The sequence below is a fragment of the Notechis scutatus genome, chromosome 1, assembly GCF_049901735.1.
Source record: "Notechis scutatus isolate UNSWTSFEM ecotype Mainland chromosome 1, rNotScu1.2, whole genome shotgun sequence".
NCBI lineage: Eukaryota > Metazoa > Chordata > Lepidosauria > Squamata > Elapidae > Notechis > Notechis scutatus.
Window position 1 is genome coordinate 41145661 of NC_142009.1, and position 27332 is coordinate 41172992.

General features: G+C 36.7%; 1 protein-coding gene across 7 annotated transcripts in view; it reads right to left on the reverse strand.

The window, feature by feature from the left end:
- Window positions 1–568: 568 nt before the first annotated feature.
- SLC8A1 (solute carrier family 8 member A1) overlaps window positions 569–27332 on the reverse strand; it is a 244860-nt gene continuing 218096 nt past the window's right edge. For all 7 annotated transcript variants that reach the window (XM_087961934.1, XM_026684296.2, XM_087961929.1 and 4 more), the window contains 4 exons: window positions 26388–26518; window positions 23369–23468; window positions 12363–12638; window positions 569–4662 (listed from right to left, as the gene is read on the reverse strand). In XM_087961934.1, coding sequence (XP_087818060.1) covers window positions 4286–4662; window positions 12363–12638; window positions 23369–23468; window positions 26388–26518 — 884 coding nt within the window. In that variant the 3' untranslated portion in view covers window positions 569–4285. The remainder of the gene's footprint in view (window positions 4663–12362; window positions 12639–23368; window positions 23469–26387; window positions 26519–27332) is intronic.

Sequence of the window (27332 nt, forward strand, 5' to 3'; positions counted from 1 at the left end):
GTATTCAATTGTAGGACAGTGACCACTGAAGATGAGAAAATATGTGAAATGGAACTTTAAAAATAGCCCAATGTTCAATACCAAAAACAATAAATGTGACTATATAAAACGAGTAAGGTTGCTTATATAAAAATGTGCATATTGAAATATGTGTATAATTAAATTCCTTGATATGATTATGTATTAATGAAAAGGAAGTCAGACTTTAAAACTTTACAACTCAAGCTATTTTGAAGGATGAAAGACTATTATATGATAATTTTAAATGTAAAATTATGTTTTTTGAATTAATGTTATTTTGTAGTACTACAGTATTTTAAATAGAATAAATTGTGAGGAATTTATGCATTGCGAGGAATTAACACATAATATGGTTGTTTATCTGACTGCATTTTCTAGATGGAGTTGAAGCATCAGATTGGTAAATGCAATTCCCAGATTTTGTAGAATCCATTATATCTCTAGTCTAAGGAAATACTATATCATTTAAACTACAACAACAAAATGTTGAGATGAGATGAATTAATGGAGAAAAGAAATGAGACAGCATAGAGGGAAAATGCAGAAGTGCTGATCTTTAAATCAAAACTAATTATACATTTTATTATCTGTGTCTCAGTGTACCATTGATCACTATTAGTGTACACACTGTTTCTCTGTTACTGTGCATTACACACTTCAATAAATTGAAAGAAAACATATGAAATGAAATAATTTTACACAAACACAATAATCGTATTATTATTATTAATAATAATAATCCCAGAACAACCCAAATGTAATGTCCCCCCTCCCCCAGTCCATAACAGACAAATCAAATGAAATTAAACAGAGAACAAAAAAGTGAAAAACAATTTACAGGGAAAAAAATTAAAAGAAAAACTCAGAATTCAAGCATTCCACAGATTGTTCAAAATAATCGAAAGCCTAGTCTAACTTCCATCTTTTTAACCAGGTGATATGAGAACAAATTTATTTTTTATTTTTATAGCTAGAAGAGGCTACTAGGATCTGAGATAGCCACAGTTAATGTGTACATTCACTGGTGATGTAGACTAGGCCTTTTAAAGCTTTCTGTGTGCACATGTCATGCACAAATGAAACTGCATCTGCACAGGTAGCCTCTGCACTGAAATGAATGAGAAAATGGTAGCCATTGTATTGAATGGAATACCTAAACACTTGAGGCATCCAATTCATTACTATGGCAAAATTACCATTAATTTCAATGAGTCTGGGCTGCATATACAGATAGAAATCTAGTATGAAATTCTACGTGCATTAAAAAATTTTCCATCCCTTATTTTGCTTTATTCACTCAGTCATTATATGGTAATGCAATCAGTTTCCTCACAGCATGAAATATCTCTCATGTTTTTGCAGTTTTATAGAGTGGTCTTTTTTCTACAGCATTGGTATTCTGGCCTTTCCATTTAATTAATCCACTGAGCAGGTCATTTCCAATTCTGTAATTGTATGATTTAAGGATAGTAGGATTTTAAGGATGTGAATTCATATATCCACTTTTCTTACCGTAACATACCGGATGTGCATGTTACTTACTGTCCATGAGAAAATGGGTCATGGTGATAGAAGAATTGTCATTATCAGTCATGCATCCCCGTGAATAAAGGAGAAATTACAAACTCCAAAAGAATATAATTCTATATTTGGGAGAAATACTTGAAAATATGTCTACAGATTTTTTTCAATCGACATCCAGCAGCATTGCTAAAGTGACAATGAGAAATATATTTTACATATATATCTTTTCATTTTTCAATTGGAGGTGGATAAACCTGAGATTCTTCAAATATTATTGAATATCACTCCCATGAGTCTGAACTACTGGCCATACTGGTGGGAACTGGAGTCCAATAATATCCAAAGGGCCATAGATTCTCCATTGATTCTTAGAGAACAGCTCCTTAATCACTGTAACCATGGCTATATTTTTATGATATGGAAACATCAATGGCTTTTGTCTTCCCCTAATTACTTGTCAGTTTTCTTTTTCAAAAACAGGCCTATTGTGCGCTTACAACTGCAATAACAGTGTTTATAGGACCATTTTAAAGATATAAACCCTGTACTGCACATGGCTACCCATGCTGCTTCCATGTGACCATGGAAGCAGCAAAGTTGTGCACATTTTTACTTCTCTGGCACCCATAAATTGAATCAAAGAAACAGAAAGAAACAAACAGAAACAAAGAAAAATGAATTGTTTCGGTAACTTTCATTCTCTCTAATCCCCTTTTAGATTTGCCTGCTTTAGATATTTCAGATGTAGTGATGAGAGAATTCTGAAAAATGGGAAAAAAATTAGAAAGGCAGCGTGTGGAGAAATCAATAGACAAACCAGCTAGAAAATAAATATTACTGGACTGTTCAGTTGCACTGTCCCTGAATGATAGTTCCCAAGTAAAGCTCCTTTTTGGTACGTTAATCTACTCTGAACATTGATAAGTACATTATTAACATGTATTTATCAATATCTAAAACAATACTGATACTTTTTAATTAATGGAGACAAATGCCAATTCACTGCCAGACAATGCAGGTAGTGCCACATTTCTTGCTAGGACCCATTGTTGTTCTGAAGGCCAAGGGGTGGTAGAACTTTTTAACTCCAGCATGGAAGAATAAATTTGAATTACAGTATTCTGATGGTGGGTTGCCCTTTACAAATGTTCAGCGATTTCCACAGAGCAAGAGCAGGATCGGAAAGAATAAGCAATGCAAGAGACCAAAGAGTTGGCATCTGGAGCACATGCAGCATAAATACTCTGGGTAAAATGGGTGACTGAAAAAAAGCTCTGGTGATTTAGGGTTCAACACAGCCGTCCATACTTAAAATGAACAATGAAGTCCCAATTAATTCCAACAGTCTAGTAATAAACAGGCTAAATTCATCCACAACTCAGTGGTAAAGCACATGCTAGCATGTCAACTATCCAACAGTTCAATTCATGGAATCACCAGTTAAAATAGTTACAGGGCTGGAAAAGCTTCTCCCTGAGATCTCAGAGAATCCCTCTAAGTGAGAGTCCTGGGCTAGATAGGTCACCGGCTTGACTCAGTATAAACAACTTTCTGAGTCCTGTACTTGACTGGTAAACAGATCCCTTTCTATGTGATGAAACTTGCACAGCTTCTTCCCTTTAAATCCTAAGACTTTCTCCAGCTCTTGGTTATTGCTTCTTAGGAACCTTACACAGAACAACAGAATGAATACCAGCCATTTCTGGACTCTCACTCTGTTCATTGAAAAGAAAAGATATGGAAAGAAACACACTTGCATTTTCAATGGTCAGTCAGCTTCACTATCACTATTCCATGCTATATTACAGATTATGGTTTGCTTCATTCATGCAAAGTATTACAACAAGTACAATGAAAGCATTCCCAAATCGGAGTATGAGAAAGAGCATAGCAGCAAATATTGGTAGATGGAAAGGGCATAGGAGGGAACTGAAATTTATCTGACAAAACATGTCAGAAATACAGAGAAAAATGCTAGGGCTTCGGGCATGAGTCTATAATCAACAGTCTGGAGCAAACGGAGAATTAATTAAATATGGTTTAGGTGGCTATTTTTCTTTTAAGAGAGTGCTGGTCATAAATAGAGTTCTGAAAAAAATGGGAAAGGGTTATCTGTGGTTTAATAACATCTGAACAACCAGGCAGTTAAGGAGGGATCAAAACAAAAATAAAAACAAACAAAACAAAACCTCAAACAAAATTATCCCCCCTCTAAACAGCATAGGGTTGGAACACCCTTGGATTCTGTTGGTCACTCTAGACTCACATGTGTTATTGAGGATGGTGATTCAGCTTGTTCTTGAGTTAATGAAGAAGGCAACAAAGATATTGGTCAGAAAGTCAAGAACTCTCACTTAAGTCCTTCACCCAATATGATATAACCTAAGGATGGTTGTTGGTCTTTCTAAACAACCTCCTTTGACATCCAACTGCTCCTTAGAGAGGGAAAAGAAAGGGAAATACAAAGTAACTCCATCATGACCTTGTAGGCTGAGTTGCAAAGATGACCCTGCACCCACGACTCCATTGCAATGCTGCTGCTCCTGGTGAAGACTCCTGCAGATTTCAAACTCCTGCCACAAAGCTACATTCCATCAATAGGTCAGTGAACATGGCAAATGTCTTTTCTTCTCTGTTCAATAATATTAGATCTATATCTATATATATCTCTTTCTATATATAGATATATATGTGTATATATATATATATATATAAATAGATACTATCTTCAATTGTTTTTTTAGAAGCCCTTTATGTGGCAGTAGGCTTCCATAGATGAGAAAAATATGTACAAGAGCCAGAGCAGCACAAAGAGGCTTGAGGTCAGAAGCTTGGCAGTCCGTGGCCCGCCTAGCTCACCTCCAATCTCTGGTCTTCGCCGGTAGAGGAGCACACCAACACTGATAAAAGCAAATATAGTGAAGAGGGTGACAGAGAAAGCCAGGTTGCCTGGTTGGACTGCAAATGTCTCTCCATTGGCTGCATGGTAGATTGCAGCAATGGACCAGGCTACGCCGATTCCCAGGAAAACATTCACAGCGTTGCTACCAGTGACATTACCTATGGAAGCATCTGCATATTGATCTTGTGTTGCTGCTACTTTGCTGGCAAATGTATCTGTAAAGTGAAAAGAAACACTATTATTGAACCTTGTGCTGTTAGATAAATGGTTTTCTAGCAATAGCAGGATGGTACATTGACAAATAATCTAGCCAAAAGCAAGATCTGGATAGACTTCGAAGTTGCACAGTCTAGAATTGATATTCTACCAATCTTAGCCCAGTGGCTTTTTTCCTGTACTTCTGCCTCTACTAGTAATTAGACACAGTTTTAAATCAACTTGTTAAAAAGAGCTACTAGCAAACTGCAATCTTTAGGTCTCTGTTTACAAAGCCCCTTCCCGGTACATTATGCCAATATGCCAGATTTTAGATCGGGGTGTCAAACTTGATTTCGTTGAGGGCTGCATCAGGGTTGTGTTTGACCTTGGGGGGCTGGGGTGGGCATGGCCAGCTTGATGTCACTCACGTTGGGGCAACTGTGAAGGCCTGAACCCTTTGCCAGCAAAAACAGAGCTCGGGAGGGCCACCTACAACCCTTCCGAGCTCCATTTTAGGCTGTGATGGTTTTCTGCAACCCTCTGCCAGTGAAAATGGAGCTCAGGAGGGCCTCCCAAGTTTCATTTTTGCTGCCAGAGGCACTGCGGGCCACTCTTTCACTGTTTTCGGGGCAGCCCCATGAGCCAGATCTAAACACCCTGCAGACCGGGGCCGGCCCATGGGCCTCGAGTTTGACACCCATGGTTTAGATTTTAAAGTTAATCTAATCCTGTGTTCTGTGGATTTCCCCCCGGAATGGGTGTGTGCTATCACCCAATCCTTCCTCTTTTTTGGTTCTGAAATTTCTCCAGGTCTTCACCTTGGTGGGTTGGATGCACTCCCCCTGCAGTTCTGCGGCGGGGGGGGGGGGGGGTATTTTAAAGATACCCCTCTACATCAGGACATATGCCAAATGGGGATGGCTCTGTAGAATCCCAAGCCATGTGCTCCTCATTTGCTTTTTTTTACAGGGAATCTGAGATCCTATTCTGAAGAAATAGCTGGCAGAGAATATGAAGCTTATTTGTGGCTTCTTCCATTTGACCAGGATTTTGATGTATCCTATTGCTCGATTAAGTGCCTCTTTTTGTTCTCACTCATCTCATTTACTCACTCAACCACAGAATAGCATTAATCTTAAGTGATCATTGCTATTGTGCTCTTTTATTCTATTTTTGTTTAGTTTTTATTTATATCTATAATTTCTAGATATATGTGCTTCCGTGTTTGAAGTGCAGTTTTTTCTGCCTGTATAAGGTAGTAATAAACATCAACTGAAACCACCTAAGCCCAGTGGTTCAGACATTAAAGGAATTGAAGTAGCTATAACTAAAAGGGGATCACAACGTATGCCTGCATTTCAAACCATTTTTGCATCTGCAATCAATTGGAAGAGACCTGATACACGGGAGAAACAGAAGCTGAACCTACAACTTCAGCTTCCATTTTTCTCCTGCCCAGGATCTTCGGATGGTTAAGAATAATCTGCTTTGCAAATTCCTCTTTTCTCTCTCCTCATCATTCCTTCTCTGGAACAAAAAATATTTTTCCCCCTCTATGAACTGTTCAACTGCCCACTAACAAACACCGTGATTAAGACAGTGTAGTTTTTCTTACAGCTATTTTTTGAAATATAAATTGGAATTATGGTTCCTAGCTCTCATAATTACATTAATGATAATGTGATATCATTTCATAATAATATTAAAACAATACTTGTAATATTAACACAAACTCTATAAAATAAGTTTAGGGGACTTAGTATACTTTGGACTTAACTGATTTGATGATGCGAAGCCCCAATGGGTGCTTAGCACAATGGTAAGTCATTATTGGCAGGATCATGCTTCCCTAAACCAAAGCACGTTATGCCTTAGCAGAAAGTGTGAATCAGCTCAGAAAGTGACTTGTGAAAAGCATAGATCTACTGTATGAGTTCATGATAATGGTAATTTCTGAATCGGGTCTGAGGGCAGATAGTTTGAACAGCTTCACTATACAGATAACCCTTGACTTACAACAGTTCATTTAGTGATCGTTCAAAGTTACAACAGCACTGAAGAAAGTGACTTATGACTGCTTTTCAGACTTATGACTGTTGCAGCATCCAATGACGCCATGTGATCAAAATTCAGATGCTTGGCAATTGATTCATATTTATGATGTTTGCAGTATCCCGGGGTCATGTGATAACCTTTTATGACCTTCTGACAAGCAAAGTCATGGAGAAGCCAGATTCATTTAATAACTGTGTTACTAAGTTCACAGAGGCAGTGATTCACTTAACAAATGTGTCAAGAAATGGGGCAAAACTCACTTAATAAACATCTCACTTAGCAACAGAAATGTTGCGCTCAATTGTGGTCATGTCAAAGAATACAGGTATCAACTTAAATGGAAGCTAAAGTAAATAAAATAGATAGGCATTACTATGAAAATATCAATTTGGCTCCTATTGTACAAAATCAGATTAGAAGGCAATCCAAGTTGCACATTAATTACTTGTCTTTCTGTATTCCAAAGCATTGTTGGATGTCTACCTCTTTCATCCATTACCTGCATTATTTAATTTTCCTGAACAGATGCTAATCTTATGGTGCTCCAGTCACAAACATTTCACTAGTAAAGGAGAATTGATTGTTATTTAAAATCCATCCCAAGTATGCAACTATATGTATTTTGTAAAAAAAAAAAAAAAGAAGATAAGTATTCCAAGCTGTTTTAACTGAATGTTTTCAGTACACCAGCCTCGGGTCACCTTGGATAAAAAGAGAGAGAAGATAGCTCAGCCTACAAAAGTACTTCTTTAAAATGTCATTCTTGGCAGGAGTTTAGAAACAGCTTTTTTCTATGATATGTTGGATGCAGGTCTCAGCTTCATCCCCATAGAAAGGCAAGGCCAAATAGGTAGGGCAAGAATATTAATTTATATTAAAATTCAAAAGCTACTTTCACTCATAAAAATAGCACTGTGGACATTTCTATAAGGGCTGTTAAAAAAAGGTAATTTCTCCAGAGTTCTGCCTCTGTTGCTCCACAGCAACTGAATAATTAGACTGCAGAAGTGATGTCAAAATAAGAAAGTTCATTCTAGGTCCTTCTGCAACAGCCAGCAGAGTTTTTGGCAAGCTGTGGGTGGCAAGGTTTCTTGCAAAACACTCTTCATTCACAGGACAGTTTGTATGAAATTTATTGGTTTGTTTATTTATTAATAAGTTCAATTTACATAGCAGCCCATCTCACATTCTGAATTCTGGGTGGCTAACAATACTAAAACACATTGTAAAAATATCAGAAACAGAAAGGCAGCATACATAAAACATGAGCTGGGGTTTAAAAAAAACCCAAACTCATCAATAGAGTAACAAACCAGCACAACCAATATATTTCCTATTGTCCAGACACCTGCCTGTCAGGTGATCATCTGACTAACTGGGAGTTGAATACTGGTTCCTTTATTAGTAAAGGCATGAGGAAACTAGTAAATTGCATGTAGGTCTCAACTTACAACAGTTCATTTAGTGACCATTCAAAGTTACAATGGCACTGAAAAAAGTGACTTATGACCACTTTTCACCCTTACGACCATTGCAGCATTTTTATGGTCATGTGATTTACATTTGGATCTTGACAGCTGGTTTATATTTATGATGGTTGAAGTACCTCAGGGTTATGTGATTACCTTCTGCAGCCTTCTGATAAGCAAAGACAATTGCGGAAACCATGTTAGTAATTTAACAACTTCAGTGATTCACTTAACAAATATGACAAGAAAAGTCGTAAAATAGAGCAAAACCCACTTAATGAATTTTTCATTTAACAACATAAATTTTGGGCTCAGTTGTGGTCATAAGTTGAGGACTATCTATACTAGGCTGGAGAAAAGTGAGATCTGCTTATGTGTGTAAAGGTTCATGTTATGTCTGCAACCGACTTCTATTTTAGCAGCCCAAGTTGGGGCTGAAAACTTTGTCTATCCATCCCACCCCCACAACTTAGAAAACTGTTTTGTGATGCAAATTATGAGAATTGTCAGTGAGAACATTAGCATCCTGCATAGAATTGTAAACCCTAGGGTTCCCTGTGAAGAGGGAATTTAATTTTAGTTTCAATTTATTTTATGGCATATAGATATGATAATGAAACTATGGCCCAAAAGGACATGCTGTCTTCAATCTGGATCCTTCAGCTGAGTGTATGTTGGCCATGCTGTTTGGAAATTTTAGGAATGACAGAGCCAGATTTCTGGAAATTACCAGATTCAGAAAGGACTTAGGCAATCAACTTTTGATAAGCACCTTTCAATTTTTGACTGATCATTTCATTTTACAAATATTGTTCTGGCATGGTTGTATGATTTATAGGTGTGAGAGTTTTACTGGGTCTTGATTATTCCTTTTTTCCTTCTTTAAGGAAAAAATATTCTGATAATTGTATTATGTTTTTATTAATCAAATTTATATGGCCACCCATCTCATGGAAAATGACTCTGGAGAGCATATAACAATAAAAATTGTTATTTTTATTAAACAATGCATTTCTGAAACAAATAAATAATTTTGATTGACAATTTGACATGCAGATGAATAGTTTAGTGGAACTAGTGAATTGGGACACAGGTGGATTTAACTATAAGCTCTAGCTATTTAGGTTAAATATTTAATCTATTTATTTTAAAAAAATCTGTGTATTCTACTTTTCTTAGGCCTTCCATAATGACAATGCAAAAATTTGGAAGATCAATAGACAGTGGGAAAGAAATACAGAACACTCTATTACTTTATTGGTTCTTTGAGGTTTTGCCACTCTAATATGGTCAGTTTGCCCTTATTTAAAAAAATATCCCTCTTTATTTCATTTTGACTGAAATTCAGCAGCATCTTTTGGAAGGGTTCTGCTTGCCATACCCAAGACTTGGCTACTGTAAGGATCTTGGGGCCTCTATCAAACCATGAACATAAAGATAAACAGTAACATGACAAACATTATGTTAATAAACATAGTTTAAGTATCATCACGTTATTCAGTGAGATCAACAGGACTGAACTATATGCATGAGTTCTACTACGTTCCAGTAAAGAATTCCATTTCTTTAAAAAGAAACTTAGAAGCATCTAAGTGGCAAATAGATGTCTCATTTGGATAATTCAATTACCTTATCTAGCAATGATTTCAGTCAAATATTCCTACCCCTAGCATTCATACTACTGACAAGATGATTGTAATTTATGTTGAAACTGCAACTCTATTACACATCTATTCTTCGCTTAAAATTGAACGTGACTCACAATTTTACCGTATCTTTTGTTCCATAAGACACACTCCATGCCCCAAAAGTGGGCGGAAATGTCTGGGTGTCTTATGGAGCGAATATGGTGAATAGCAGCCGGGCTGCGGCAGCGGGGTCCTTTTACAGTGCTGAACCCCGCCTCTTCTTTTCCACAGTGCAGGAGTCAATAGGCAGAGCTGGCACATCAGAGGACACCTATCTGTGGTCCCTTCAGGCTCCGGTTCAGAATATTTTTTTCTTGATTTTCCTCCTCTAAACCTAGCTGCGTCTTATGGAGCGAAAAATACTGTAAATATTACTCAGAAAAAAAATTATGATGCTGGGAATTAGGCAATGAGATTGATACGAAGCTGTCTTGTTCAAAAGATGTTTAATGCAGGGTTAAGTCAATGGAGAATGACACATAATTCTGGGCCTCACAATGCAAATTAATAGAACTGGCCCTTTAACTGTGACTTCCCACTTGCTCGCTTCCTCTGCTTGGGCCTTGGTTGTCTTCCCTGCCACTGGACATGGACATCAAGATCCTAATCATTAATTGACGCCATTGAGCAATATAGAAAGCATTTTATTATGCTTTCTATAGCATAATTATTCTATTATGCCATCTTGAAGTAGACTTGGGAACAAAAAGATTTCAAAAACCACTAAGTAGAATATTAATAGTAAATTTACTTAGTATCATTATGAGTGTTTTTTTAATTCTCATCTTATTTAATTCTCCCTAAAACTAGTAAAAGGAAAAATTTCCTAATAAATCCAGGGATGTGAAAGACGAAGTATTGATTACATAAGATTAAAATATGTTCAGAAAGAAATGCTACGAATATAAAACGAGGAAGAATCCGACACAATCACTCCAGTTGTCTTTTGTGCAAGCCTTTTCACTGTAATCATTCTGGAGAAACTAGGAAATTTACCATAATTTATTTAGTCTTCTTAATTTTAATTGCTTTGCATTATCCTTTTTATCTTTTTATCACATTGCAAGCCACCCGAGTTGCTGTAATAGTGAGATGGGCAACATATAAATGTAATAAATACATAAATAAATAAATACATCTTATGACCTCTATTGTACTCAGAATTATTATTCTACTTTGTTTTATCTCTTCAGGCCAAAACATTTTTGTAACCTTAGAGTTAATATACTAGAAGAGATCTGTAAATGCCAATATATTCTTAACAGATATGATACAAACATGTATGTGACATGTTTATATGGAAAAATGTATACACAGAGTGTCAGCAAGCAAATTTCCCTGACATTCCCATAGTGCAGGAGGCCATTGCTAAATGACTGAACACAAGCTGTATATATCAGGAAATTCTATGATTAATATTTTCAGATATGTAGTTGAATTACACTTTAACCTGTGCAGTTTTAATATTTAATTATTTTTGCTTGTTTTATGACTTGTTAAGTACCTAGACTAGAGTCACCTTGTAGGGGAATGGGTGGCATAAAATGTCATAAGTTATAAATAAATAAAATAAATAAATGTATATATCTTCCCTAGTTTATGTGTAGAGAAATATGATCTATAATTCCACTGCTGGGGACAACCTAAAAACGCATCAGATAGTCAGGTCTACTGTTCTTGGAATCACTTTTATTGGTCTTGTCCCAATGAGTTTTCTTCTGCCTTTAAGTAACATCAACTATGCCTTGCCTGAATTTTTTTACCCCTCCACTTCTCTATATACAGATAAAACATGTGACACTAAAAATTTATCATCCACAGAGTTAGGATCCATAGGAGACAGATTACAATTGTTCTATCATTCATCATATCATATCAAAGTAATTTTTAGAATGATAGAAAAGCACCTATTGCCTTGATGTATCATTGGGACCATGAAAAGGAAGAAAAAATTAAAGCCCCTTTCCATACCTTGTGTGGACCCTACTGTGACTGGATTTCATAATCATGATTGTTTGCTTTCTAAAGCAATGCACAACTGACATTGTACCTCTCTGTAGCACTTTCAGATAGGAAAACCTATTTAATATCTTGCTTATTTTGAGACTGTATTCGTTTTTTTTTTATGGTTACTTAAAATTTGGCAAGCTTTATGTAAATGTAGCACTTCCGAATAAGTAATGTAATAAGAAATAGCATTTTAGATAAAGGTTAGTTCCCAGAGTCAAGAAGTAATAAATGGAGTGGCTTTTCAGCCACAGATGATTCAAAAATATTTTTTTCTGGTTTAAAAAAGGTTAATAGGATAGGGAAACACAACCTAGAGCTACAATTGGCAGTCATTTGTTCTGAAATAATCCGTGAGATTCCAGTGGAGTTTATCTGAAGTAATTGCAGCCAAATTCTGGATTGTTCCAGGCTTACTGGGAATACTCATTTTACAGTGAAGGAAGTAATAGCAGGAACATAAATTATTTTTGGTGTCTTTTATTTCTTTTTTCTTACCTGGTACTGAAGTTCCCAATGCAACAAATACGACTGCAGTTACAGAATCCTTCAGGCCAATTGTGCAGCCAAAATGGGATGCCAAATCCCCAATGAAAGCTGTGAGAAGGCCAATCATGAGGATGGACACTACGAAACAAGCCCAACCATTCCAGTAGTCTGTTGGGGGCACAAAGGCAAAAAGGACTTTCCAGAAGACGGTCAGAAAGTGCATCACATAATCAAAGCAGGATGGTAGCTTCTCTTCGCCACATTCATCATCATCGTCATCCTCTCCTGAAAGAGGAAAGAGAGAGAGGGAGGGAGGAAGGGAGGGAGAGAGAGAGAGGGAGAGAGAGAGAGATGTTCATGAAGGATGGTTCCCAACTATAAGGCTGAGAAAAAGACCACTGAAAGCAATGGGAGGCAGGTGTAATTGACTCTGATAGACTAACACCTAACTACATAAGAAATGATTACTGTATATGTGTAAATAGACTTTATTATTTGTATTCATGACAGCTTCCAAAACCAGCTCAGAATATGTGACAACTGGCCTATAGGCACCTTACATCCACATGGCACAACCAGATGTTGGTGAGCCCAAATTCACAGGCTCTTGTAACAATTCAAAGGATGAAGTGAAGATGATAAATTATTCTTAGAATGGTAAAATGGTAAATGTGAAGACCACAGAAAAAAATCAATATTAAACAACAAATATACCATGAAACCAAATAATTGCATTTTAAAATATAGTAAAGACACAAAGTCATTTTTAAAATGGGCTTTGAATTACCATAACTTCTACTTGTTATAAATTTGCTGATTAACTGATTAAACACAAGCATAATTATCATATAATTGCCTTTTTGAAAAATGAAATATATAACAGCTTAATAAGTATACCATATCACTTAAGAGGGAAAGGCCACTGTATTTTTCAGTCCTTGTGAGAGAAGAAAAAAAGCATTTTCTACTTCATACATCATTCCATTATTTTATAAATATATTTGTTATATTGTTACATTGAGTTCTCTTTTGCATTTCAAAAAAGGGTCGTGGGAAGTTTGTTTCTGCTTCCTGATCAAATTGTTTTCTGTCTTCTATCCATTTTGCATTTCTACCAAATTTGTCTTGCGTTTTAATTTTTCTTATTAACTGTATCTGTTATTATATTGAGGGGATATGGTGGCCTAGTGGTTAGGATGCTGGGTTGTGGACCACATGATGGGGTGAGCTCCTCCTTTGCCCTTCTTCTTCTTCTTCTTCTTCTTCTTCTTCTTCTTCTTCTTCTTCTTCTTCTTCTTCTTCTTCTTCTTCTTCTTCTTCTTCTTCTTCTTCCTCTTCCTCTTCCTCCTCCTCCTCCTCCTCCTCCTCCTCCTCCTCCTCTTCCTCCTCCTTTGTGGCTGTTTAGTCTAAACACCACCTAATGTGCTATTACTCTTGATGTACACAGTGTATAATAATCTCACAAGAGGTGTGGAGCAGAGGAGCCCAAACAGCTGCTGAAGACTAAAGCTTTTAGGTATTCTAACTGTGAGATTGCAACATTTACTCAACAAAGAAATGATCCTTTTTATTGAGAAGCACACAAGAATGCCAGGGAGTACTATCTTAAACACAGGAAAGTTTGCATTATGAAAAGAAACCCAAATGTTTTCATCTTGTTTCCTATGGCTTTCTTGACACCATTATGGAAAAAAATAAATAAAACTTTATCAGCAAGGTTAGAATACACAGAAATATTGTGGATGCCTCACTACACATTAGAGTATGGATGTAAGAGAAATTATTCACAGATTCAATAGGGCTCTATCAAAATGGAATCCACCAACAAATACCAATGAAGACAGTTTTCTTGTATCTGTCATGTCCTGCTGAAATGTCAATCTATGGTTTATATGTGGATGTGCTTAACTCATCACTTGCTCAACATTCTTATTTTTTCCCCTTAATATCCACTCCCTACAAGCTAATTTTAGTTCTGGAAATAAGAAGCTTGGGAGAAGTATTTTGGGGAAAAAAACAATATTTGCAAGGAAAGATATAGATAATATAAAAGAGAACTTGCAATTAAGTATGAGAGACACTAGTGTAATGTATAATTTAATTCTGGTAAGTATAAGTTAAAGACAGTTAATTTATTGATTTAATAGCAAAAATCTACTCATAAGATTTATTAAACATTTATTAAATATAATGAATTATATTTACATAACCAATTAACTTGTTCAAGAGAATTATATTATAAAGTATCTTCTCTACCTTGTCCTCCAGAAATTTTAGACTAGAACCCTTAACAATACATCCAGTTAACACCACTATGAGTTATAAAAATTTAATCTAGCATACATGAGAGGAACTAGGTCAGAAAAGGCCACAAAACCCAGAAATATATACAAAAACATGGAGTTGAGAAATAGCAAGATTTGATTCAGCAAATGGAGAATTATTGTCGGGCATGGACACAGCTGATCTGGATGCAAACTGTAGGTTTAACATGGCCCTATAAATGAACTTACTGTCTTTTCTTGGTGGATGCATACACAAACTTCAAAATAATTTTCCTGGTTCACTTTTGTTTTCTTCTCAACCCACAATTTGCTATTTCTTTATTGCTAAACTGACAAATTGGCACCAGATATTCACTGTCTGTATCTCCTTCTACTGAAGTGGGGTGGAAAGAGAAGCATCTAATGATGCAAGCTTGCTATGGAACTCTTCAGTGTGGCAACATAATCAGTCTGTCTTTGCCACTAAGAAACTGAAAAGGCCAAGGGTTCTTACTACTCTTACAATCTTTCCTCCAAGCATTGTTGATCCCATTTGCAGAAGATAATTCTGACTTGCCTTATTCTTATGTCGGAAAACCAAGATACGGTAAGTGTTCCATTCATTTGTTTGATTTAAATGTTTAAAGAGAAGTGTAACTACTTTGTAATCCTAAGGTTTTCATCCTGTCTGACTGGGAAGTGCCAATTGTGCACCCCAGCTACAGTTGTATGGCTTGGGTTAGAGCCAATTTAAATTATTGAATTATTCAAAATGCTTTAAATAGTTTTAAATCACCAATCACTAAGATTTCATGTATTTTTAAAAAAGAACATTGCATGAACAAAACTTTTTGATATTTAATTCTCTCAGAGCACTTTATGGGAAGAGATGCAGAACAATAAAATGTCCATTACGAGAATCAAACACTATGCTTTTATGAGTAATTTAGTGCATTGATAAATATTAAAAGGCCTTGGTATGATGGCTCCCTTGATATTTAGAAACTGAAGTTTGGAATAAATGATTTGGATCTATAATCTAGCTCAGTGTTCTTCAACCATATCAACAAGATCTACAAATTTTATATGGCCAGCATGCTCTCTGATCCTTGGAGAAATGCTGGGTATTGTAACAAAATGTTTATTGGAGGCCCACTGCTACTGCATTATTTGTCGTATTGTTATAAACAGTCTTTTTGGTTAGTACTAAGTTTCATTATGTTAATTCTGACTCGTTATTTTATGACTTAGGGTGTTAAACTATGAGTTAAGTAAGAATCTCATATCAAAAATTAAAAGTTGATCAAACAGTTGCTGAACTGGCCGGCATAATGCACTCTTGGGGACTAAATATGTATCGTTTACTTACTTAGCAAAACTGGTACTATAAAGTATATGAATACCTCCCTACTTCCTTGTGCTTAACTCTTATAGTTTTTAAAAACAATATTAAAAAACTCCAGTGTTTTTCTCCTTATAACTGAGTAATAGCTGCTGATGAAGTTTGTCACTGATGAATACAGTAAGACAGTGTTGGTGAACTTTTCGGCACCGAGTGCTGAAATGGGAACATGCACATGCGCACAACAAAACACTGGAAACTGGAAGAGCAACTCCCCAGCATATGTGCCGGCCACCTGGTCATCTGGTTTCTGGCGTGCATGTATGCGCGAAGACCAGCTGGCCAGCAGGCTTGCGTGCACTGGAAACCAAAAGTTCAGCTTCCCAGTGCGTGCATGTATGCCAGGGAGCTGCTCTTCTAGTTTCCGGCACTCCCGGGCACGTGAAGACCAGCTGGCCGGCATGCATGCATGTGCCAGAACCCAAAAGATCAACTGGTGACTGCTGGCATGCTCAGAGAGATGGTTCTGCGTGCCACTTCTGGCACGTGTGCCATAGGTTTGCCATCACAGCAGTAGGAAGACCAAAATGTGTTAATTAAAAAAAAAAAACTTTCTGCTAGGTAGAAAAACAAGCCATTTCTGAACTTCTTTTAGAGGATTTCATGTGGGTCTGATGGAATAAGATACCTATTCTCCTTTGGATAGAACAGCTTTCTTCAACTTACTATCCTTCAGATGCTATTCCCAGAATCTCCAGCCAGCCTCTATCTTAAGTCACTGTTTTTCTTAGAGCAGAGTGGAAGATTTTATTTAAAAAACTAGGATATGCCAGACTAAGGAATAGAAAGCCAGTTTTCTATTAGCATTATCCAAATTATTGCAAACATATTTAACAAAAGAACAGATAAACAGCAAATTAAATCATTGTCTTTCTGACACTGCTTGTGGAAAAAAAGAAATAGTGTTAGGGCAAAAATTTCAACTATAATTCTGGTACAAAGAAAATGAAACATAGTCATTTCTCCAGGCTCAAGTCAGGGATGAAAAAATGGCCTAGCAGCTAACTTCTGTAAGATTAGAAAATCCCATTTCTTTTTCAAAAGATTCTTTTTGACTGAGTCCTAATAATACATGGCTTAATCTTTCACGACCTATCCACGTGGCTTGGTAACATCTAGAAACAGTGACTAATAAGCACTATAGTAAGATAATGGGTTGCATTCTTCAGTTTAGATTGATAAAGGACAATATTAACATAGGCATCTAGTTTAACCTGGCTTCAAATAATGTTTTAAAATATGAACTAGCTATATTGGCTTCACATAAGCTAAAAATATGAAACATTTTATTGGGTCAGACCTAAGGCCTATCAGAACCATCAACCTGTTTTCTGGAATAGCTATCAAAATGTCTTTGGGAACCCAGGACGCAAGTTCTGAAGATGTTTAATAGTACATTGCTGGTACTTGGTAACCAGGAATCAATGGCACGTTTCTTCTGAACCTGACTTTGTAATTAGTTTTATAAAAAATAAAATATAAAATCTGATTACCAGATCATCGTGACTAAAAGGACCAATTATCCATAGCTTAATCTAATTGCCAGAGTAAGTTTGAAATGGAGCGTGACTGACGACAAAGATGCAGGGAACAAGAAACAGGAAAGAGGAAGATGGTCTAAAATCACACTCTTCTCTGCCTGTTAAAACGGTTCAAAAAAAAAAAGGTGTGTTGTTTTACTAATCTAGAAGCCCTGGGCAAAATAGGCACAGATCGGGTGACAGGAGGGGAGGGACTTCCACAGCAATAGCAATCAAATGAAATAGAAGAGGTTGACACACAACAGGAAAAACAAACATTGTCACTAATGCCACTGCAAATTGGAAAACACTATTCTGACATATAGAAGGAAAAGTGGGGTTAGAGGATGCACAAACCACTGATCTGTGGATGGGTAAAGGAGAACGTTTCTGCCCTTGAGAAATAGCTAGCAATTATTATTTGCCCTGAAGCAACCAGTTAGTTACATCAGTCCTGTGTGTAGCTGCACTCCTGCCTTGCCAACTACTCTGCTTGACAGCTCAAAAGGCTGTCTTTGCTGCCTTTTCTTTGCTTCCAGCTTCTGGATCTTGCCTTGCATTCCAGGCATTGTGGATTCTGACCCTTGGCTACCAGTGCGGATTAAAGACCACGTGACTGGCTGTTTTCTGACTTCAGGCCCCTTGTTAATCACCCTGACCCCTCTTTGTGCTGTGCTGATTTCATGGAAGAGGATGGGGTGCGTTTATATGCCTGCATATGCTGTTTCTTTGGAAGTCAGATGCAAATTTTTACTTTTCCCTTTTTAGAAAGGGATTTGGGGGAGGCAGAAATTGTGCTTCAGGACTGGGTCTGCCTTAAAGGTTATCTACTGCTGCTCAATCAATAAGATTACCCATTGCATATATTTAAAGCGTCATTGATGGAAGGGCAGCAATGGTAATACAAGCACAAAGTAATATCCATGAAAAGGGTGAATGTTTTCTTCCAACTGCACTATAGTACAGGTAGTCCTTAACTCATGATCACAATTGAGCCCAAGGTTTCTGGTGTTAAGTGAGTTTTGCCCATTTTATGACCTTTCTTGCCACAGTTCTTAAGCAAATCACTGCAGTTGATAAATTGACTTTTGCTTGTCAGAAGGTCGCAAAAGGGAATCTTATGTCCTTGGGACTACAGCAACGGTCATAAGTATGAACCAGTTGCCAAGCATCTGAATTTTGATCACATGATCATGGGGCTGCCACAAAGATCGTAAGTGTGAAAAACAATCACATGCCATATTTTTCAGTGCCGCTGAAAGGTCACTGTTCTGACCCAACTGGGTTCCCAGAGAGCAAACACAGACAAAGGCAGCAGCCCCCACCTTTTAAGGTTTGATCACAATTCTGTTCCTTTACAGATAAAAGGCTGCTTTCCACCAATTAGCTCCGACAAGAAAGAGCCTTGCCAAGTTGTTTGTCAAGGCTGCCAAAAACCCAGAGATAAGAACTAATTTACAGAATTCTTCAAACGCAAACTAAGATGTCCACCAGTTGAGTTTCAGAGCTTCTTTGCTTTCTGCAAAGAATACTTTTTCAAACTTGGCTTTTACCCTCTTGAAGGGAGGGGCCATTACCTTGCAGCCTTACTCCCGAGTCACCTGTACTGCTGTAATTGTTCTTTCCACCGAGTAATCCTTCATGCACGTGCACTTGGCACAGGCTCCTCAGGAACCTCCTCGTCACTGCTGTCAGCCCCCACAATCTCTGAAGGCAGCAGTCCACTCCCTGAAGGTCCTGGCCCCTCATCAGAGTCATTGCTCTCCTCAGCACCTGCTGCCGGCTAACCACAACAGGTCACTAAATGAACTGTTGTAAGTTGAGGACTAACTGTAGTTGCCCTCTGAAATTCCTCCTTGATCAAAAAGGATAGGAGGAACATGGGGTCCTTGGTGCTCTCTGAATTTGGTATTTTGTATGCAGTAACGTCATCTGTGCTAGTGCTTGCCCTGTTACCTAGTTTGGATAATGTCTGCATAAAAAATATCAAGCTCAGAGAGCACCAAGGACCCCTGATTTTAACCCTGAACTACAAATATTCTCCTTTATTGATGACATGGTTCTTGTTGCATCTTATAGTGAAGTATGAAATAAAGATTAGGCAGAGTTTAAAAAAATATTCTACAAGGAACAGTGTTTATAATTTGTTAAACGGTGTTTTCTTCACCAGTAACAATTAGGTTCACTGAAAACATGTGTTTCTATGGGTGCAATTCTACAGCTTAACAGAAGGAAACCACCTGGGCATAAACAGAACATTTGATACTGGCAGATGATGCTTCTAGTTTTGCAGACTTGTATGTTGTGGACTGCATGTTAGGAATGGAAATGTCTCCTGTGAATATGTTCAGACTATAATAGCATGAGGAGCCTGGAAGTGCCTGAGAAATACCTAATACTTAATACAGATGCACAGAAGCACTTAAAAGTATTTTAGGATTATTTAATACGAGACATCCCGTGCCCTGTTAGGTCATTGATTTAGTGATATATCTTATCTAAACAGAGAAATGAAATGACTATGGTAGACAGAAAAGCAAAAAACCCTCTAATTCCTGCTGGTTTTCCCATTTACTTTACATTGCTTGTGGGAAGCCTGAAGGGAGAAAAATCAGTAGTGAAGCCAGCAAGAAATTGCAAGTCCAAGGCCAATAGGCAGCTAAATGCTTGTTGTTGGATGAGGAAGGTAGCAAGGGATTACAAGAATGGCTGAGAAACTGTCCTAGAATGTTCAAAATAGGCATGACATGACTGCAGCAGCAGCCTGGTAAGCACTGAAACAACCACATGTTCCTCAAATTTTATTCTCTCGGGAGTCATAGCTCCTGGATTTTGGATACATTCTGTAGGTTAGGATTTGAGGTACCTTGGTTCAAATATTATTCTCCTATGATGTACTATTCTACCTAGTTAAAGATTATGGGAACAAGACTTTAAGTAGTACATCAATTTTTGTTCTTTACTTGACTCAGATCATACAAACCATTCTTTCAAATAAACATAGTCAATTAAACTTGTTTCACTTTCACTCATTTTCCAGTTTCAGTTTAGGCAAGGGAAAACTATCACAGCCTTAAATGTTAAAAGGGGATTGTTATGTTCTTTTAGATATTTGCCTAAGAAAGATTCTGATACACACTTTGTCTTTGTGCTTGGCTGATTTAGGAATGAACACAGGAAAATATGTCAGAAGATAAAATCTGTCATAAGGTTTATCACTTTCTTATCTTTATGATTAAGTGAGTCATTCTTTTCTAGCCTGGCACTTCTGAAATGTCAGGAGCCCTGCCAGCAAGAGCAAGGCAAATTACACGTAGGGGATTCTACAACCGAGCGTATGTAGTCTGTGGGGAAAGACATTTCTCTGTCTGCAAAGACTGATGGAGGCAGAGTTTTGGATCTTTGGTTCTCAACCTTAGGTTCCTGAATGAGGTTGGACATCACTACCAGTCATATTTGACCACTGTCCATACAAACAAAAGATAATGGAAAAATAGCTGGTAATGCAAATTGGGAAATACTTCCTGAAAACAATTCATTTTCCAGTTTGTGCATAATGAAAAAAATTAAGGGTGTTGAATAAGAAAAATAACTTGATTTTTTTGTTTAAAACTAAACATTTCTTGAGGGAAGGAAGTACCTATGGAGCTTGTATTGTTACATGATTTATTACTCCAGTCTGACCTCCTTTTAATTATCTTTTCAATTAGTAGGGTAGCAGATAATCATGCTGAGGTGCAAGTAATAAGATCATTATTTCTGCTGCATAGAAGCAACAGCACAATTATCTATCCTTGGAGAAGATATGATGTGTTGGAAACAGTGATTCGTATAGTAGGTGAATTTGCCATGAATATTAACAATGACAGTATGCCTTTAGTTTATGAAGCAATGATCAGAAAATCCTGCTCATGGAAGCAATACACACACACACAAAATAAAATATCATTATCAATTCTACAGTTTGCCTGAATTATAGCTCTATAATTTGTTGGTATATAGTTGAAGTGAAATAAATGTAGTCAATGATTCATATTTTATATTAAGCCACAATTCTATTAATTATGGTTTATATAATAACTAGCTGGATTTGCATCATATCCTAAGCAATATATAACATCACAGATCACAAATAACAGATAGATATTCTAATCTGAAATCAAACCACATTATGACAGGGCACAATTATGAATCTAGTCCCTCTGTATTCATGCCAATGATGTCTGTCAGGAAGATCAGAATCTGTGAGATGCTGGGATCATTAATGAAATGTTACCACATGTGTGCATGCAGTGAGTCATGTCTGCTTACAAAGGATCTTTGATCCGATTCTGCATCAACAATCTTAAAGATGTTGACCCTTCCCAATGCCCATCTTTCTTATATAAAATAAGATACTTTTGTTCTTATTTTTGTTTCAGTTATTTTATAAGAAAGTTAATCTTGCATAGAAAATAAGCCTTATGTTCTTAATTCATATCTAGTTTATTGAAGTTGGACTAACATAGTTACTTTAGTCAGATACCTAGATGGCATTTGTTAAATATATTGTACTTGACATATTTTCCATTCAAGTTTTTTTAACACAGACTTTTCTAATATTTATGCACAGACAGTCTAATTATTCTGGCAAGACTAGATATAATAGTAAAAAAAGAAATGTATTTCAGTAGTATTGAGAGATCTCAAAATAGTATAGAAAGAAAGCAAATATGGAAATTTCTTTGCAAATTGAAAGATAATAACATCTTGCAATGACTGTGTATCCACAGTGAGATTTTTTTTTATTTGTGAAGTCAGAGAATCAAATCAAATTTGTATGCATTAGATTATATAATACTCCCAATACATGTACTGGGAGACATATATGCATGTACATGCATACTCACATGCCCAGACTTTTAAAAAACATTTTATAATTACAGATATTATATATTATTTGTTCTCTCTTCCTGCCTCCCTTTCTTTTTTGAAGGAACCCAAAATGACCTGCATGAATTTCCCAAGAGTCACTATCCAGATTAAATTCTACTCAATGTTAACATACTTGCAGTACTAACTTAGAGCTAGAGTAAATTTAATTCAGAGCTACAAAGAACACAAGCCTATGTTCTGTTATTGCTTTACTTGCAATAGCCTTATTGCACCCCATTAAAATAAATAGAAATACATGGCTGCAGTTCTTAACTGCTACACTCCATGTCTCCCCGTAAAAGGGATTACATGATTTTCAAATAGTAAAATTGCATTTACCCAGAACCCTTGAAAACAAGGGTACACATTTTGGTCTGGTTAAGGTGGGGAAAGCTAGAGTCATCATAGCAGGGAAATGATGTAGATCAGGCAGAATTGTACCACAGTTGCTTGGGCTGAAAGTTGTCAAGGGGGTGGTCTGGGAATTTGGGAATTTATTTATTCTTTTCCTATGCTTTTTTAAACTGTTAAGTCTATTTCACAGCTCACAAAACACAGGCACAATTTGCTTTGTGCTTAAAACGAAATGAAGCTGCATTACTGATATTTGGAAGCTAGATTGCCAAACTGCCATGGGCGTCACAGAAAGAGGCTTTGGAGACACAAGCTATCCATCCATAACCTAAAATAAAAGAACTTCTCCATCAGAGAGGTGTATGCAATGCAGATTTAAAGACGAATACACTGAATGCTAAAGCTATTTATTTTTTAAGAAAAGGGAGACTGCTTCTTCCTTTGTCATAACTCCTGAAATAAGTGAAAGCTACCAATATGGGGGTCAAGTTAACTTGATAACCTCAAGCTAAGAAAATGACTAATTGTAATTTATGGTATTTACAGAAATCAGAAACTTACCAGCACTAACAGTGATAGCCTCAATGAACTGCTCTCTCCAGCTGTTTGTTCCAACCACAAGAGCTAGATTTGTCTTCTTAATAAGCTTGTCCACAGTGTTCTGCAGATGGACAGATGAAACATGGAGCACGTAGTAAATGTAAAGGATGCTGGTCAACATCAGAGCATAGATATAGCAATAGCACTTAGACTTATATACCGCTTCACAGTGCTTTACAGCCCTCTCTAGGTGGTTCACAGTGTCAGCATATTGCCCTCAACAATCTGGCTCCTCATTTTACCTATGGATGGATGGAAAGCTGAGTCAATCTTGAGCCAGTGAGACTCAAACTGCCGAACTGCTGGCAGTCGGCAGAATTAGCCTGCAATACTGCATTCTAACCACTGCGCCACCATGGCTCTTCAATATCAGGTGAATGAAATTAAACAAACATGCAAAAGTATCTTGCTTTAAACCAGCTTGAAATGTTTGTGCAAAGTATTTCTTAATGGCGCTTTGTAATTAGACCTACAAAAAGATGACTTGCACATTTTCATAAAGTATTAATCGATCCATATTTGATTCAGTGAAAAGGTAGTCCTATTTTCTTTGGACATCTTAATAGTTGTTATTACAATAATAAGATTTTGGCAAACAAGACTGCTGCTGTAGTCAAGGCAGAATGATCTATTCACCTTCTGCCAATCTGCTACATTTGCAGGACTGGTTCTTAGGAAATACTGATTCATGCTGGCTACTACGCAAAGAAAAAGCTAACCAAGAAAGGCTGAATGATCCATTCCTCCCCCAAATTTGCCTGCACGACATTCCATGAATCTGCCCCCTGGATGTTTATGATAACTGGACAAAGGATTAAATACAAATTAATGCTACTACAGATAGTGTTCAATTTATGACAATTGAGACCAGAATTTTCACTGCTAAGCAAGGCAGTTAAGTGAGCTATGCACAATTGTATGACTCTTTTTGCCAGAGTTGTTAAACAGATCACTGCAGTTGTTAAGTGAATAATGCATTTAACATTATTCACTTCATGAAGTGAATCCAGCTTCCCCGATTGACTTTGCTTGTCAGAAGGTGACTGGGAAGGTTGCAAATGGCAATCAGATTATCTCTAGGATGCTACAAACCTCATAAATATAGGCTGGTGTTGCCAAATGCCTGGATTTTGATCACCTAACCCTGGCGATGGCTGTATATAACACCTTACCTAGTTTATTTTATAAGCTTCTTTTGCGTTGAAATATCTGAAGCTCATTCTGACCAATCTACTCTGCATAGGGAGGAAAGGTAATTTTACAGGAGGCCAGAGCATTGGTCCACCTATTTATTCTTTGAATTTGTAAGGCCAGTAATTGAACTGGGGATTAAAAAAGGCAACTTATAAAAATAGACAAACAGGTGCCATGTAGAATCTCCTGATACATTGATGTATCTCTGAAAATACATTAGTACTTCAGAAAACTGCAATTAACTAACTTATTTGCTTTACTACAGCTAAACTGGATATCTACAGCTTTTACTGATCCTCTGTGTGTTTAATAACCCTGAGATATGCTTATAGAGCAGAGTTGTGAAAACTTTGCTTTCAACCTAATGCACCTCATATTATAAAATTATGAAATATATAATCATGCATAGTTCATTTTCTTTACAAATGATTGATTTGAGCTGCGCCATGATTCAAGTTCAGTGAGGTTGCCTGAAGCCATTCAAAATTACTTTCTAAGGGAATTGACAAGAGAATATTTTGGATGAGCTGCATGAAAAAAAAAAGAATTAAAAAAGCCTATGTCAGTGATTCCTATGTAATGAAATTCTACCTATTTAATACAGAATGGTGTAAAATTTTAATATCCAATTTAAAATTATCTTCGGGGGATGCAAATGAAAGAAAATCAAAGTTAAATTTAAATATGTGATAATTGTTAATGATGTAAATGCTTATGTTTAGTGGATATGGCATTGTGCTTAATGAGCCAGATTAAATATACATTCATATTCTTTAGCTGAAAAGTTGATTGGGTGAGAAGTTAGGCATCATCTCAAACTTAGCCACTTTACCCATTGGATAAAAGGAAGGGATAAAGCACTTATGCTTTATTATTCTTGATTTTTTTACATTTAAAGTGTGTTTAATGTTCTTATTTGAAGAAGTAGGAAATGACCAGGCTGAGCCTGAAAACAGGATCAGATGCATCATCAGTCTGGAGTCTCTACAGCCCTTGTAAGAGACCTAAGTCCAGCCTGCAATGCCCCCCAAAATCCATTTGCCTTGACCGCAAGTAGATCAGATTCTTGTTGAGATAGCATGGAACAAATTTGTAATACTTTTGAACTATATTCTGACTCCTGATTTCTTGCACCTGACAGAAATCATGTATACAATCTGAGAATTGTGTGTAATTTTCTCCTTTGAACTCATTTCTACAATGAGTGGTAGGATGTTTTCACAAAGTGCTTGAAATACTTAAGGAGATTTCTTGATATGTTTGGAAATCCCATTAGGAAGAGGGAAAAATGAAAGAGAGATAGAAAAAAAGAAATAGAGAAAAGAATGTGGCTGAACAGTTTATCTTCCTATGAATATTTGAAGGCTTTCAAATAATAATAATATTAATAATAATGGTTAAAATATAATTCTTAAAAGTGAGCTGGCAAAGTTTAATAAAATATAATTTCCTACAGGATAAATCTTTACCCTTTTAAAAAAACAGATGCTGCAACGTAATAAATAAATACATAATAAATAAAACATTAGAAAAATTAGCCAAATTATTTCAGCATTATAAGTTGTATGAATCGCACAACTTGCCTTTTCTTAGAACAAAATTCTAATTGCACAGACACATTTTGGGGGTGGACGTTGAGAACTTTACCAAAATATAATCCTAGGTCACCAAGGACTGATGAGGAATAGAGCTAGAGTAAGTTAATGGTTGTTTGCTGTCAGATGGTGCCTGAATTAAATATATTAAATTAATGGTAATAATGACATTAAATATCTACATACTACACCTTGAACTCGTAGGACTCTTCAATAATCACTTCTAGCTTTGTGTGCTCCCCCAGGATGGGGCGCCCCATTTCAGCAATGCGGCGTTCTTCCTCCTCTTTGCTTGTCAGAGGCTGCTTCTCTTCGTTCTCTTCTGGGGATGGAGAAGACACAAAGAACCAGTTGAGAGATGGTTGAGTTTATCCCCCAACATACTCTACTAATGTGGCAAAATCAAGCAAACAACTGCTACAGGAAGACACCATCAGGGCAGCCTCCTGCATTGTAAGGATTGGAGTTTTCTCCTCCAGATAGTTTCCCTGGAAGCATCAGAAAATGATGATCATGGCTCACACCCCCTCTGCTTCCTTTCACCCCTTGTGCTTTTTAAGGGGACCACAATTTAGCAGGTGGCTCTTTGAGCTGCTCTTTGCAACTGGGAAATAGAAAGGGAATATTTATGTATGGATTCACAGGTCTATGTGATACACTACCTAATGTGGCTGTTTTTAAATAGGTCTACTATTAGTTAAGGGTATGTCTAAATATGAAATATATGATTGTAACAGATGCAAAGTTATTTCTATGAGCAAGAATTTTAGACTGCTAAAATAATCTGACTGAGTGGTGTTCAAGCAAAAGCAGATAACATATCCAGAACTGAAATATAAAGAAATATCTTTGGTCCCCTCCCAAAAGAACAAGTGTTTAGATTTGTACACCAAAAGGACAATCTATATTATACCTTTCCTTGATTACGTGAAGACAGACTCAGAGGACATTAGGCTCAACACAATGTCATCACATTTCAGTTTAATATTCCTGGCGAAGATACATATATTGTGTTCAGGTTAATCTGAACCTTTCTCAGTTGTATCTCAAACTATTACTTTGGGTGTGTAAAGTCTAATGAGTAAGTTGCTGTGCCAGATGGGGAACTCTCCCATTTTTTTTTTATTTCCCATAGC